Source organism: Cnephaeus nilssonii (assembly GCF_951640355.1).
Source record: "Cnephaeus nilssonii genome assembly, chromosome: 7".
Taxonomy (NCBI): domain Eukaryota; kingdom Metazoa; phylum Chordata; class Mammalia; order Chiroptera; family Vespertilionidae; genus Cnephaeus; species Cnephaeus nilssonii.
The window spans coordinates 74,219,180-74,234,358 of record NC_137078.1 but is presented as its reverse complement, the minus strand read 5'-3'; the positions used below and the strand labels follow the sequence as shown (position 1 = coordinate 74,234,358).

General features: G+C 41.3%; 2 protein-coding genes across 4 annotated transcripts in view; both read right to left on the bottom strand.

The window, feature by feature from the left end:
* CCDC30 (coiled-coil domain containing 30) overlaps positions 1–1,433 on the bottom strand; it is a 66,005-nt gene extending 64,572 nt beyond the window's left edge. For both annotated transcript variants that reach the window (XM_079776664.1, XM_079776665.1), the window contains exon 1: positions 1,266–1,433. In XM_079776664.1, the coding sequence (XP_079632790.1) occupies positions 1,266–1,331 (66 nt within the window). In that variant the 5' untranslated portion in view covers positions 1,332–1,433. The remainder of the gene's footprint in view (positions 1–1,265) is intronic.
* A 9,331-nt stretch (positions 1,434–10,764) lies between these two features.
* PPCS (phosphopantothenoylcysteine synthetase) lies at positions 10,765–15,144 on the bottom strand. 2 transcript variants are annotated; one of them, XM_079776667.1, is made up of 3 exons: positions 14,987–15,144; positions 14,144–14,247; positions 10,765–12,457 (listed from the first exon to the last, which is right to left on the bottom strand). In XM_079776667.1, the coding sequence occupies exons 1-3, from the start codon at positions 15,114–15,116 to the stop codon at positions 12,134–12,136; spliced, it is 558 nt and encodes a 185-aa protein (XP_079632793.1). In that variant the 5' UTR covers positions 15,117–15,144; the 3' UTR covers positions 10,765–12,133. The 2 variants fall into 2 exon arrangements, with proteins under 2 accessions (XP_079632793.1, XP_079632792.1); XM_079776666.1 differs by lacking the exon at positions 14,987–15,144 and adding an exon at positions 14,414–14,959 and having other exon boundaries at positions 11,233–12,457.
* Positions 15,145–15,179: the final 35 nt, after the last annotated feature.

Here is a 15,179-nt window from a genome sequence, read left to right as displayed (position 1 = left end):
GTCGGTGTGTGAAAGGTTTATTCACATTCCCTTGGGTAAACCTCACAAATCCCTTTGAACAAACTATTATCATTTTTCAGACTCAAAGATGTCAGTTACTTGCCCAGGGTTACACAGCGAGACAGTGGTAAAGGCAAATTTTCACCCGTCTGCCTCATGTTGAAGTTCCTGGTCTAATATGCTCTACTGCTTTTGTTAGCTGCATTCCTCTTTATGGAAATCGCATTGCCTTCTAAGAGTTAAATTTAAAAATCAACAAGTTTCCTATCAGAACCGAGATGTGGAGACACAACAGAGTGATGATTCCCGAGCAACCTGAGAGAATTAACTCATTTAAAGAAAGAATATGTCAGAAAGTAGGTTGACCAGCCTTAGCTGGTTTGGCTCAGTGGATAGAGCGTTGGCCTGCAGATTGAAGGATCCTAGGTTCCATTCCGGTCAACGTCATATGCCCAAAAGGGGGTGCACAGGAGGCAGCAGATTCTCTCTCATCATTGATGTTTCTATTTCTCATTCCCTCTCCTTTCCTCTCTGAAACCAATAAAAATATATTTTAAAAAAAAGAAAGTAGGTTGATCAGGAAACATCAAATAGTGATAAGAGAGTCAAAACATATTATTATTGACTCATCTAAGGGCTAGGTAACCTGGTCCTAGGATATAACAGGTCTAGAAATAAGGGCAGGTATAGATAGCCCTGTTGTGTAAATATGACTATCTTAGCTGGTATTATAAAATCTTAGAACCATTTGTTCATCAAGTAAACATGATTAAAATTTGCCTCCCTTTCCTATTAGTGTGTTTGTAGGGAGTGAATCCATCAGGCCATAGGACATATGTGACTGGTTCCTCTGGCAATTGTACTTTTTATTGTAAAAAGCTGGTTTCTATTTTTCTGAACACTTATCTGTGAGATTAGTTAATACAAGAGTACCTTTGAGAAGCAGATCCACTTACGTTTCTAAGCCAACAAGCAAGAGAGTCAGCTAGAGGGTCAGTTATTGAGACAAGGAAGAATTTACCAAGATAATGAAAGCCACCACGAGCAGGCCTATTTGGAGAGTCAACTAGTCATCTCTGTGCAACATCCTGTACATGTCCTCTACTGGAAATCAATCCAGATTGTTGATATATTTCATTAAAAAAATGTATAGGTGAGTGCTTTGCAAACTACACAGTGATATTCAATTGTTTTTTAATGTGTTAATTTAATGGACAATGAAAAAAACATAGGTATTTAAATTTTTTTATGTTATTAGCTCTTACTTGTTTCATTTTTTCCATGTTTCTCACTGAAAGTTCTTCTAGATTTCTGGAAGTAGTCCTCAGCATGTCTTCACTGTGCTGGAATAGGAACTAGATAAAATAGAGTAGTTCTCCTGTAGTACCATGAGGTTCAATTCTTTCTCTCTCAAGATGATGAAGTATGTCTAATTGAACTTTTCCCTTGATAGAAGTAAGAGGCATATGTGTATGCACACACACACACACACACACACACTACATGGAACTGAGCATGCAAGAAATCTGATATGTACAGATTTCTGGGGTGGGTAAAGTAGGTTAATAATAATAAATAAGACAATAACTAATAAGTAATACAAGAATAAACTGTTTCACATACTCACAACTGTAAACATACTTTTGCCCTACTAAAATAATTGAAATGTATTCTACTAAAGTGTTTAGACTCTCTACAAAGATGTTTTCCTATTAATTGTTATGTTACCCAGTTATGTGCACTTACATGAAATAGCTAACATACAAAAAATCAAACCTTTCGCCGAAACCGGTTTGGCTCAGTGGATAGAGCGTCGGCCTGCGGACTGAAAGGTCCCAGGTTCGATTCCGGTCAAGGGCATGTACCTTGGTTGTGGGCACATCCCCAGTAGGGGGTGTGCAAGAGGCAGCTGATTGATGTTTCTCTCTCATCCATGTTTCTAACTCTCTATCCCTCTCTCTTCCTCTCTGTAAAAAATCAATAAAATATATTTTTAAAAAAATCAAAGCTTTCAACAGCTGCATATCTTCTAAAATAATAAATGACATGACATATATAATGCAAATGTATGATAGTATCTTTAAAAATACAAGCTTTTCTGTCTGCTCAGTTCTGAAGTTTGCAATTTAATAATCTGAAAATCTCCCAAAGATCCTTTGCAATGTTACAAATACCAAAGAAACCTTTGTTCCCTGTAGTGAATTTTTTTTTAAACATCTTCACCTGAAGATATGTTTTTCACTGATTCTAGAGAGAGAAGAAGAGAGAGGGTGTGAGAGAGAAAACACTGATGTGAGAAACATCAATCCTGTCCTGGGATCAAACCCGCAACCTAGGTATGTGCCCTGACTGGGAATCAAACCAGTGACCCTATGGTGCATGGGATGACGCTTTAACTAACTGAGCCACACCAGTCAGGGCTCCTCTAGTGAATATTTAGAAATAAAAGGACTCCTCTGGAAGCTACAGAGCCCACTAATTCTAGACTATCAATGAATCATTTTGCTCACATAATATGTCTTATCATTTTTGTTGACATCTAAGACATTCTGCGCTCTTCTTAAACTTCTTACTCTAAGCCTGCCATCTATATTGTCTTTAATTTTTTTTTTAAGTTGAAAGTGGTCATGCTACATGATAGCTTGCACTAATTGGTGGTGTAAAAGTTAAATATCTGCTGATTGATGAAGTGGTATTTGTGTTACTAGGAACACATAAGTTAACATTCTTAAGTGTACAATTCAATGGCATTAAGTACATTCACAATGTTATAAAACCACTGCTGCTATCCATTTTCCAAACTTCTTTCTTATCCCAAACAGTTATTCTGTACCCATTAAACAAAAGGTCCCCATTTCTCTCTTCCCCCAGCCCCTGGTAACCTCTAGTCTACTGATACAAATAACCTAATCTAGGTACCCCATATAGGTGGAGTCATACATTTGTCTTTTTGTTTCTTGCTTATTTCACTTAGCAAAATGTCTTCAAGATTTATCAATTTATAGCATCTATCAGGATTCCCTTCCTTTTTAAGGCTGATTAATATTTCATTGTATATATTTTATTTATCCATTCATCTGTTGATAGATATTTGGGTTATTTCTACCTTTCGACTATTGTGCATAATACTACTATGAACACTGGTGTACAAGTACCTGTTCAAGTCCCTGCTTTCAATTATTTTGGATAGATACCTAAGAATAGATATGCAGAACTGCTGGATATATAATTCTATGTTTAACCTTTTGAGGAACTGCCATAAAAAATATACATAGTCACCACATTAATGGATGTGAAGTGGCAACTCTATGGAACTATAATTAATCTACAATTCCTGGGAGGCCTCTAGTTCCTGGACCATTACATTCTCTCTCAAACTACCAGATACTCTCTGGTTTTCCCCCTTAAACTGTTGATCATTTCAATCAAGCTCTCACCAATGACTCCAATTATCTTGCTCCTTATCCCATCTTCCTTGAAAATCCCAACCCTGGAAAAATTCAACCATTTGACTAGTATTCTTTACCTATTTTAGTTTGCTGAGTGCTAGTAGAAAAACAAACAAACATGCAGACTGGAGCCACTCCAAATTCATGGTCTGCAGCCTGAGTCAAGCTTCTCTGCTTGCATGGGTCATTCTATGTATTTTTTTTTACCAGCTTCTGCTACCATTTTACTTCGCAACTATCCAGAACTTTCATCTCTCCAGTCTTTCGACAGATGACCTCATCTCCCACAGCACTAGTAAAACTCAGGTCACCATAAACTCTGTCAGCTTCTTCCTCTGTCACCAACATAACCTTCACCTTTAGACGCTACCCTCTTTCCCTTTTCCAGGGGAAGAGTTTTCCATCCTCCTGACCTAAGGTAATCACTTTACCTGTGTTCTAGAGCCCACCCCATATTGCTTCAAGGGAGTCTTTTTTCTTTATGCTCATTATCTCCCTATCTACTGTCTTGCCATTAGCTCAAGATGTCTCTGATTCAAAAATAAAGATGCAAAAATAACCCTCCTTTGATCCCAACACATTCCCCTCAAGCTACTGTCCTTTCTAATTTCCTCCACTCCTCAAATCACTGCATTTTGGCATCTGCTCTTACTACTGTACTCAAAATCGGTCAACAATGACTCAAAATGCCAGATCCAACTGGACATGTTTCTGTTCTTTTTATATATGATCTCTCTACAATATCTGTTCACTCCTGTCTTGAAAGTAATTCCTTTCCCTGTTCTGTGATGTCACTTTCTCTTGTTTTTACTCTTATCTCTCCAGGCTTTGTCTGTGTTCTTCCTGGGCCCCTCTTCTCCCAGAGACCCTTCAAATGTGGCCATTTCTAAAACCCCTGCCTATGGCTCTCTGATCTTCTATCATGATCAATAGCTTGGGCATGGAAATCTGACATACCTTGGTTCAAACCCTAGCTCTACCACTTTCTAGCTGTGTGACTTATACAAGTAATCTAATTTTTTTACATTTTTGTTTCCCTAAAAAAAATTGATATCTATATTATAAAAGGCCAGTGGCCGTAATGCCGTAACAACCGATCACCAGGAGGTGCATGGAGCACCTCTCGGTCCCTCCCCGCTGGCCCGCGAGCTGCTCGTGGAGGCAGGGCAAGGCTCGCGGCTCACGGCTCGCGTGGCAAGGTGAGGCTCACAGAGGCAAGCTACTTGCGCAAGGCGGGTCTGGGGTCCCGCCAGCGTGGAGGGTCTGGGTCTCGTGCAATTTTGCACACTGGGCCTCTAGTAATAGTAATAACTAAGTCATTGGCCTGTTAGGAGGATTACATAATCTATCTCTGCTGAGCTCCAGATGTATCTCAAAAAAGTGGCAAGAAACAGAAACACATTGAAGTTAGAACAAATACAAGTGCATGTGGCAGAGACTGCCAGCTGTCCTTCATTATTTATTCATCCCCTTTTCTACAAAGACATATCATTTTTTGTCCAATCACACAGCTGCCTGCCTTATTGTTAGATACAGCCTTATAACTAAGTTCTGACCAATGAGATGTAAATACAGTTGTGTGACACCTCTAGAAGTGTCCTTAAAGGAACAGGATACGCTCTTTCTCACTCCTTCCTCCTTTCTACTGGCTGGAATGCAGACAAGATACCTGAAGCTTGAGCAGCCACCCTGGATACCATGAGGGGAAGCCACATGCCCTGGATGAAACACCATCATGAGAGAAGAAATCTGAATCTTGAACTATTCCAAGATGCTGTCCTATCAGTTCTGGACTACTTTCTTCTTGACTTTTATGTGAGAAATAAATTTCTACCTTTTAAAAGTCATTATTATTTTTGATATTTCTGTCCCTCACAGCCAACCAATCCCAACTACCAAAAGAATGAGATACAAGGGCACATCCTGCAAATTAAACATGGCTGCATTGGAACTGGATATGGAACTGGACAGCCATTACTAGTCTCTCTTGACCTATGAGGTCCTTCATCTCTGGGTCTCTCTGTGAATCAGCCTTATTAAATTGCTTCTCTATAAGGCTGGATTTTCTCTGCTTGCTCCTCTGCAACAATGAAAACAGCCATTCAGATCCTAAATCTATGCGACTTTTCAGATTGTCATTTCCATTCTTTTTCTCTTAGTTCAAATTTATGAAAAAGAGAAAATTATTAGTTGTTCACCCAATGAATTTGTGGCCCCCTCTCTGAAGTTAGCTGTGTAATCCTCAGTCAGTTGTGGCTGGAATGGGTTGGAAGTAGTAGTATAAATCCTTGCCATAAAGCAAGGATTCGTGGAGAGGTACGAATGAGAATGCAGGCTAGGAAAGCAATATAAAATTAGTCAATTATTTAAGACCAATGCATATCCATTGTCTAGAGAACAACTCAGTTTGAATAGTCCCTTCTTTCTCTTACACCTGTTCCTACTTCTGTTTTCCATAGTTAATAAAACCACCATCAGCATGGTTTCCAAAGCCAGACATTCTTGGTCCCTCATGCTTATTTATTTATATCACTCTCATGTACAACCAGTCCTTGAATTTGTAGATTTAATTTCTTTTTATTATCTTCTAATTCATCCTCTCCATGTCTACAATTGCTGTCTTAATTTAAGCTCTCCTCACTATTTGCCCAGTTTAGTGTAATAGCATTCTTAACTGATTTCCCTGTTGCCAGGCTGGCTCCCATCCAACCTGTATTCCACAGAGCTCTCAGACTGATCTTTCTGAATGCAAGTCACTTGCTGCTTAACGTTCCCTTTGCTTTCAGGAAGAGTTCAAACCCCTCAACTTGGCACCAGAGATTCTTCACAATCTGATTCCTGCCTGTCTCTCCAGTCTTACCTTCTGCCACAGCTGACATTAGCTCCTCATGCAGTATACTTACGGATCCCCATCATGCTGCTGATATTTCCATGACTTTGAATATTTGCATCCCTTTGACTGTTCTGCTATGACACCTCAGAACTAATATTTTGTCCAGTGGACTTATTGAGACCCAATGGCTGAGTAAATTGAAAATCCTAAAAAATCGGATCTTGAGGTAATACAAATCCAGTCTTTGAATTGTAAATGCTCTGACATTTAAACTGCGTCTAAAATTGCCCACGTAACAAAGTATGCAAATATACTATTCTCTACAAAGTAGATACTGAATAAGTGCTCATTAAGTATCTTAAAAGTCCACTCCTTGAAAAGAAGCACATCCTGTAGTGTTTTGGGGCATTCAGAAATTTCTAGATGTAAAGAATGAGGTGGTAAACCTGTCAAAGCAAACTGAGACAGAATTTTAAGTGAGAAGAGTGCAAGGATAATGGGTGAAGAGTCGTTTCTACTTGTTCTTATTTCTCCTATAGCAGGTGCCCTCCAGGAGCCAGGACCATACCTCATACTACAACACATCCCTTGGCTTTGAGCAAAGGATGAGCTTTGGTCTTTGAGTGACACAGAGAACAAGGTAATTAGCATGGCCACAAAAAAACAGACATATCCAGTTAGGTTATTCACCCTAATTCTTCTTTCTTTCTTCTACACAAATATAGTTTTAAATGTATAGACATCTTAAAGACTATATATAATACACAGTCTTTTCCTTTTCAATTCTCAAATAAATGAGAAAAATAATTTTTAAAGTAAAAAACAATGTATCAATGTTTAAATGCTTAAAATATAAAATTAAGCAAAAAATTAAGGCATAATGCACACTATACTAGTAACTATGTAAAAATGTACATGCATGAGCAAGGGCTGACATAACAAAATATGAACTGTTGACATGCTAGGACAGGGTTTCTCAGCCGTGGCACTACTCACATCTTGTGCTGGCTAATTCTTTATTGTGCGGGATGTGTAGCAGCATCCCTGTCCTCTACCAACTAGGTGCCAGTAGATTACCTCCAGTTGTGACAACAAAAATGTCTCTTTATGTTACCAAATGTCTCCTGGGAGGCAAAACTGCCCTACGGGTTTGGAACTACTGTACTAGGTTGAGAGAAAAAAATTTTAATTATGTTTACATGGCCATAATGATATTTGTTCAGCATATACATATTGGATGGGGAAAGGAAAGCTCCTTATAATACTGTATCCAACAGCCCTTTTTTTCAAGAGTTAGAATTTATTCAGTTCTCATTAAGTGCAAAAAAAAAAAAAATGAAGAGGCTACAGAACTTGTTTTTCTTTTCCAATCTATTATTGAAGAGAAAGCTGAATTTCTGTCAGTATTTGGAAACCTCTCAAGCATGAGATATCACAAATAACTGCTGTAATCGGCCTGAGAAATAAAAATAACCAAACCATTCTAGCCCCAAAATACCTGTTAAAAATGTACACTTTACATATCTTCAAAATAGGTTTACATTTTAATCTGAATGCCAAAGAAGTGGTAAGACTCAGTAAGGAACACATACTTTAAGACAAAGTTTTCCAAGGTAAAATACAAATGAATTGGATATAAATGAATCTTATTCTATTTTTAAGGCCTTCTGATCCAGTCTTTTCAGGATTATTAAGCCTGCCTCTTGCCAAAAATATTTATTTTCAATCATTCCACCTCATTGTTTTTGTTTCTTGGCTCACATCACAAAGGATGTTTTCTGATCAAGAAACTGACATGAAGAGGAGCCGTAAGAACTGTTTCAAGCATCTTCTTTCCAAAAATTCTATCATATCAAGGTGTTGGGTTCAAATGGCTTAAAGTTGGAATCCTGTTACATGATCATTCTGAATGATCTTGTCACATGCATGAATACATAATTAAAATACCTAATGAAGCATTCACTTAAACAAGGAACAATCTTTCTTTATATAAGTCTGAGATGGACCCCAAACTGCATTTTGATTTTTCCCTCTCCATTTTCAAAACACACTAGGCTTGTGGTAATTACTATCTGTATTTACCAATGTGCGCTTTTAGTCTCCAATTTACCCAAGACAAGAAGCTTTCCATCGTGAAACAGAGAAAATACTCCAAATGACTCCTGGGCTGGAGAACGTGAAATGTTTAGCTACCCAACGTACTAGCAGACAAACAGGAGAGGGTCTGTAGGTGACAGAGGTGGTGGAGATGAATGGACACTCAGTAAGGTGCAGCGTGGACAAGAAAGGGTGAAAATGGCCATGGAGGGAGCAGGATGAGAAAACTGGCGCTCAGGGTGGTGAGAGAAGTGGATGAGATTGTAGCTTGAAAGGCAGAAGGTTAACTGACTTGATGACGTCTGATGTTGAGGGTGCAAAAGGCCTCCAGAGCTCCAACGGGAATTAAGGTTCTGCGCGGCGAACCCGGGGCAACAACGTAGAAAACGGCAGTTCTTTGTTCACCACCCGGGAAAGCCGTGGCTCGGTGGACGTGGTTAATAAACGGCCGCGAGCTTCGGAATCTTTGCCTGAAAAGGGAGAAATGGAACGCCCACCTAACTGCGGGTGTTCTAAGGCCTCTCTAAATAAGAGCGGCACCCTAACTCTAAGTGCCTGTGGCTTTTGGGTCCCGGAGACTTCAGAATCCTAAGACAGAATCACTCAAGCCCATGGCTAGAAAGGCCGAGCCAGGGAGAGGCTTTCCTCCCGTGGTTTGGAGCCATACTGGGGAGAGAGGCGGGCAGGACCTGGCATGGTGAAAAAGAGCGGAGAGCAGGTGCTTCCCTCCTCGGGGCTGCGGCGGGAACCTCCGAAAGCAGGCCGGAAGTTGTCTTCTGAGGGCGCGTGGAGGGTCCCGCGTCGCTTCGCTCCACAGACGCTCCGCGACGAGGGGCAGGTGCCTACAGAGTCCCGGGCGTCATAGCAACCGCGCCAGCCTCGGAGACGCCAAGGCGTTCTTCCGGCGGGAACGATAGGAACGACGCGCTCCATTGGCTCAGGGGCTGTTCTTCCTGCGGAGACCAGCGTGACGGTGCACGCCATTGGCCTTTAGGTCGTGGGGCGGGACTTTTCTGACAGGATCGGTGGTGTGGCTCTCAGCTTAGGCTGTGTAGTAACCATGGTAACGTCACGGTGCGCGTTCGCAACTTTTTGTCCCCAGGCATTGATAGTTCTCACACAGCTTCTCGCCAGGCCTTATCTAGAGCCCCGGCATAATTACCTTGGATTTATTTTTCTAGAAGTAACTTCATTCTTTTATTTTCATTAAGGTATTATATGTGTACATATCTTGTAACTTCATTCTTAAAAGGGAGAGGGTGCTACGTCAGGAGTCATGAATTTTAGGCCTAGATCTGTAACCAACTACCGGAGGGACCTAAAACAAATCACATTTTGGAGCCGACTTATTATTGTCAAAATGAAGACACCGAAAAAAAATCCTAAGCACTGCAACTCGGTTTAGGTAACCCATTCCTCCACCTATGTAATGCAAAATAAAAATTTCTAGATGACATAAAATTTAACACAAGCTCAATTTATATCATCTTCATTTAAATGCTTTTATTGTAAGATTCCAGTTAGTTAAGGCTCGATTTTACTCATGTTTACAGGGCTTTTCTAGTATCACAAACACGTACTTACATTTTTAAATCTTATTCTAGTTTCCCATAGGGTCCTTTCCAAAGCTCTGCCGGTTCTATAGGCATGATCAGGGTGGATTTTATCCCTTACTTTCTAGAACTGCTTCAACCTCTACCTCTGGCACCAGAGCCCTTACAAGTTCTTTCCTCTCACCTAAAGTGCTCACCACCATCACCTCAAGCCCACTTACATTCTATATCAGTTCAAGGGTCACTTCCTCAAGGAAGCATTCCTTGGTTCTCCAGTCTAGATCACATTCTTTCTCATTTGCTCATTAAGAAATCATGTTCCTTTTCACTCTTTCTTTCTTTGCTCACTTCCATTTGCTATTGGTATTTTCCCCCCAAATCTTTAGAATTTTAACATGTGTAAGTACTGTTTAAGTGTTTGGAATGGAAACTAAACAGAATTACAAAACACTTTAAATATTCCATGGAGAGAAGTGGTGGTTGTTACAAGCATAAACAAGATAGGAAATGGTTTCCAAGAGAAGTAATATTTAAGATAAAAACATTAAGATTACTTCTAGTTTTAATTCCATTTATCCTCATTGTATATACAAAGATGATGATAGCCATCTCTGCATAAAGCTATAGATGTAGGGAAGAAAATCAATCTTTTACTTCCTATCACTTCAGTACTGCAGCCATTGCTGACAGAACTATTGCTTTTAAGGTTTTGCCCATTGGACCTAAAGTTAATTAAACATTTTTGTTCAATGGGACTACTGCTTCCAGAACAGTCCTGATTACTGGTTATTTTTCCTCTGCTCAAGGTCACACTTCCTAATTAATGAACTATTTCAGTGCATGTTGGCACTTCTGTTCAAATCTTTTCAAATGAAGTTTATTGTACCTCTATTATCAGTCACATTGGGCTACTCTTCCCAACTCACTCCATAAAACATCACGAATTACACTTTAAATCAAATATTTGTGTGAAGCACAGTACCTGCCTCTACCTAGCTGTTAATGGTAGTTTTCCAAATTGTACTCTGGACCATTGTACGAATCATTTAGTGGATTTTTCTGGACTACACTTCTTGTGCCAGGACAGCCAGTGCTTTGAAAACTTCTCAAGGATTCAAGGATCCAGCAGGGCACCAGCCCAATACTGCCTTAGTAAGTGAAGAAAACAATTGCAACCACTTATTGAGTGTAAACTATGTGCCAGGCATGAGGCAAGTGATTTATCTTGTTTTACTTAATCCTCACAACAAATGGCATTGTTTTGCAGTGACTATTTCCATTTTATAGATAAGAAAACTGAAATTAAGTCAGGTGTCTGAATTTATTGAGCTAACAGGTAGTGCAGCTTGGAGTGGTCAAACCTGGCTAAGATGACTCCAAAGCCCATACACTTTACCACACTGTAATGCTTCCCCAAGGGTAGAGATGATCAACTGGCCCCAGCCTGGTTCCAGGCGGAAGCCCAGGTTCTCTCCCTGAAGAGCAGTCCTAACATACTTGAAAGGTAAATTGTTAACTCAAACATGGAGTAATTCTATTACAAGAAAGCAAAAAGTAAAGCAGTAGGGAGCTCATTATTCCTCAGGCAATCTACCTTCAGGGAGGTGTCCTTCTCTCCTATTCCCATCTTTGATAAATCCCCAAAGAACAACATCCTTTCCACAATGTCAACTTTTGGGCACACACTTTATTGCACTTAATTTTTTATATATCCATTTCCCAAACTAGACATGTTTACTCATCTTTTTAATCCTCATAATCATCAAGGCCGACCACATAGTAGGCATCAACAGCTGATCTTCAAAGCATGGCCATTCATGAAACCATAATTCACTTTATAGTATGAAGACGGTTGATATTCAGGCCCCACATGTATATTTTAAGGAATAGAATTCCCAATAAGCTCTTTTTTTTTTTTTTAAGGGTGAGAAACAGCTCATGTTGATTTTAAAATCAAGATGACATTCAGGTGAATGTGTCGGGTGGGTCAGTCATAATTGCTCTGCTTTCGTTTTCATTTTTAATGGGTATGAAATGACCTTTAAAAAACAAATAGCAAACCATATTCGCCTGCACACCACTCACTGCTTTTTCCCTTCATTTTCTCTGTCTTTATGAAAGCAAAGGATTTATTCTAGTTCTCACCATCTGTAAGAGCCCTGGTCCACCGAACAATTTTTGACCCTATAGTTTTTGATCCTTCAATTTTTGCCTTGTATAAAAGCTGTGTGTCGGGACTGAAGATCATCCACTATCTTCTCTTCTATTTCCATGCCTTTTTCTATTTCTTCCTCTGATAGCAATAACTTAGTTTCTGAGTCTTTGGTTATAATAACCACAAAGGACCGTTGTGACTCAAGGATATTAGCCACCACCACTTGATGTCGATAAATTTCCAAAGCATTCCGTGCACGATCAATTATGATAGAGGGATTAGTCTCCAACTTAAAGGAAATTATAAATGCTTTGGGAGCCCAGTCTTTAACCAAAGGAGAAAGCATTTTTGGCACCATCTTCATTGTTATCTGTGTTGGAAAAAGAAAAGCTTTAATAAGCAAACAAAGGTCACTACCTACCAGGTCAATCTCATGGGAAACTAAGGAAGCAGGGGCTCAGATTTTTGACAATGTCAATTTAAGTGGGACTTCTCATTGTCACACTTTTCAAAGCATATGAAATGCTCAGCTTAAAAGCCTTGGCTCTGGAGGGTTCATAAGGATCCCTAATTTCAAAGCTTCATACATATTCTATGAGCAAACCATATATAATGAATCAGTCCTACTCTGCCATACTCTTTGCCATTAATAGAACCCCACAGAACAGCATTACACTTTCTCAAACATCTCCCTCTATTTTTTAAGCCAAACCCCCATGTAAACAAATGCAAATAATCTATTCATACAAAAGTTACTTTGGCAGAAGCTCAAATAAAGTCGGGTTTTTAAGCCTCAGCCTAAAATAGTTCTTGCACTGATAGAATGGCTATTCCATTTAAAAATTGTCACTTGTAACACATCTTAGTACTTATAACTGATTTTATTTTCATTTGCTCACAATGTCTATTATACCATTCTCAATCCCTTCTAAAAAGAATGTTGAGTTGTTTTGTGTACTTCCAAGATAGAGCTAAAAAATAAAAGATAAACTAAAGCTCCCATAATTTAAATAGCGTAACATCACAAATCATCAAGTTTTCCCCTCAAAAAATTAGAGAGTGTGATAGGGATCATATACCCGTTCTCCACTTTTTCTCCTTAGCATTTATCACTACCTAACATAGTATTGTCTCCTCTACAGAGTATAAGCAACACAAAGACACAGTATATTTCTTTCCCCTGTTTTACCTCCAGGTCCTACAACAGTGCCTGGCATGTAGTTGGCACTCAATAAATAAACATTTGTTGAAGAAACAAACAAATGAACTATCCTACAAAGGAAGTGCCCCACAGGTAGTTTCTCCTATTTAAATTCTATTTGTATCATCCAGTAAATGACTAAGAACTCCCTCAGGTTACAAGAAGCCAGATTATCTCATATCTCAATCACCCTATTACACTGCCTATACGGCCTCCTTAAACTACAGCAATAACCCCCATCTAATCAACCCTTGCCTCTCTCTCTAATTCACCTTTCATACTGATGCTACAATATTCTCAAACAAAAACACTCTCATTCTCCTACTTATGTTTCCCTTGGCTCCACAGGATAAAAAGTCCTAGCTCCTTAAGAAGGAAGAGAAAGTCTTCTATGAATTAAGCTGTTTCTTCTGCTCTCCATTCCCACCACTCTCCCTGCTCTCTGGCCTTATCAAACAACTTCAGTTCATAGTCACTGCCCATTTCCAAACTCCGATTGCGTACTCTATCTGGAATGACCTTCCCCACTTTGACTGGTACACCCTCTGCTCATCTTTTAAAACTCAGTTCAAGTTATCTCTAGAAAGCCTTCCTTGACTTCCCAAGATTCAATCACCGCATGCTTTGACTTCACTTTGTATGTACCTCGAACAGTTACCACTCTGTATTGTAATTATGTCTGTGTCCAGGTCCCTCACTAAATTGTGAGGTCCTTGAGGGAGAACCGTGTCTTACTCATTTCTGTATCCCTAGTGCCTAGTTCATATGAAATGCAGAAAGGCCACCTCCAGATCAGGAGGTTAAGCCAGGATTGATTACAGGGGATCAGGTTTCTGGAAGAGAAGCGCCCATCACCTGCAGTGGGCCCCCAGATGACTGGATCTTGTGTTCAGGCATTTCAGAGACAGGAACATAGAAATCTGACACGGCTGCAGCAAGATAAAACATCGCAGATGGGCCTGCAAAGAGAAGCACAGGGTGTAATAAATCGGGAAGGTGTATAGGATCAGATCCTTTCCACCTCAGGTTCCCCTGCTGTGAGACCTGTGGGTTATGGGGATGTAGGGGGTGTCTGGGGAGAAAGGCACTGCCTCCCGGGAACCGAGGAATTCCCAAGGCACGCACCTAGCGGATTGAGCGCCTGGGCCGCGGCCTGCAGCAGATGCAAATAGTCCGCCAAAGTGGTGAACTCTATGGCCAGGAAGGTGCCGGCAGCCGCAGCTTCCTGGTAGCTCCTCAGAGCCGCAGCGAAGCCCGGGAGTGCCTTCTCCTCGACCTCCAGGCTCAGTAAGCCCGAAGGGGCTGGGCTGGTGGGCCGCAGAGCTGACAGCCAGGTCTGGGGCGGGAAGCGGTGGGCAAAGGGGAAGGCAGAGCGAGCGCGGTGGAGGAACAGGACCCCGTAGCCCGCAGCCAGGAAGAGCTCGGCCGAGGTGGCCCCGCGCCGCCCGCTGCTGAAGTTGTCCAGGAAGCGCACTGCCCGAGCTTCCAGCGGGACCTTAGTGCCGCCGGACGTCACCAGCACCACCCGTCTTCCCTGCGCGCCTAGCCGGGCGGCGAAGCGAGCCATAACCTCGGCCCAGCGCGCAGCACCAGCGGGCTGGGGGAACTCGGCGACCAGGTCCACTTCCGCCATGAATCCCAGGGCTCCCCCGCGCCTGCGCACGCTCCGGGCCGCCGGCGCCAGGCCCCCTGCCCGACCTGGCTGACGCGCAACCGCAATCCGAGGGGAGGTGCCCGCGTTGGATTTCTTCCCGTCTGGAGAGGCGTGCTGGTCGGCCTCCCGGCCCGGCGGAACTGGCACTGAGCAGACGCGAGGCTCCTTCCCCATTACCTAGTCGGGGGTCAAGAACTGGACATGGGTGCCCCTTACCGGCCACCGTACAAGCCTCTC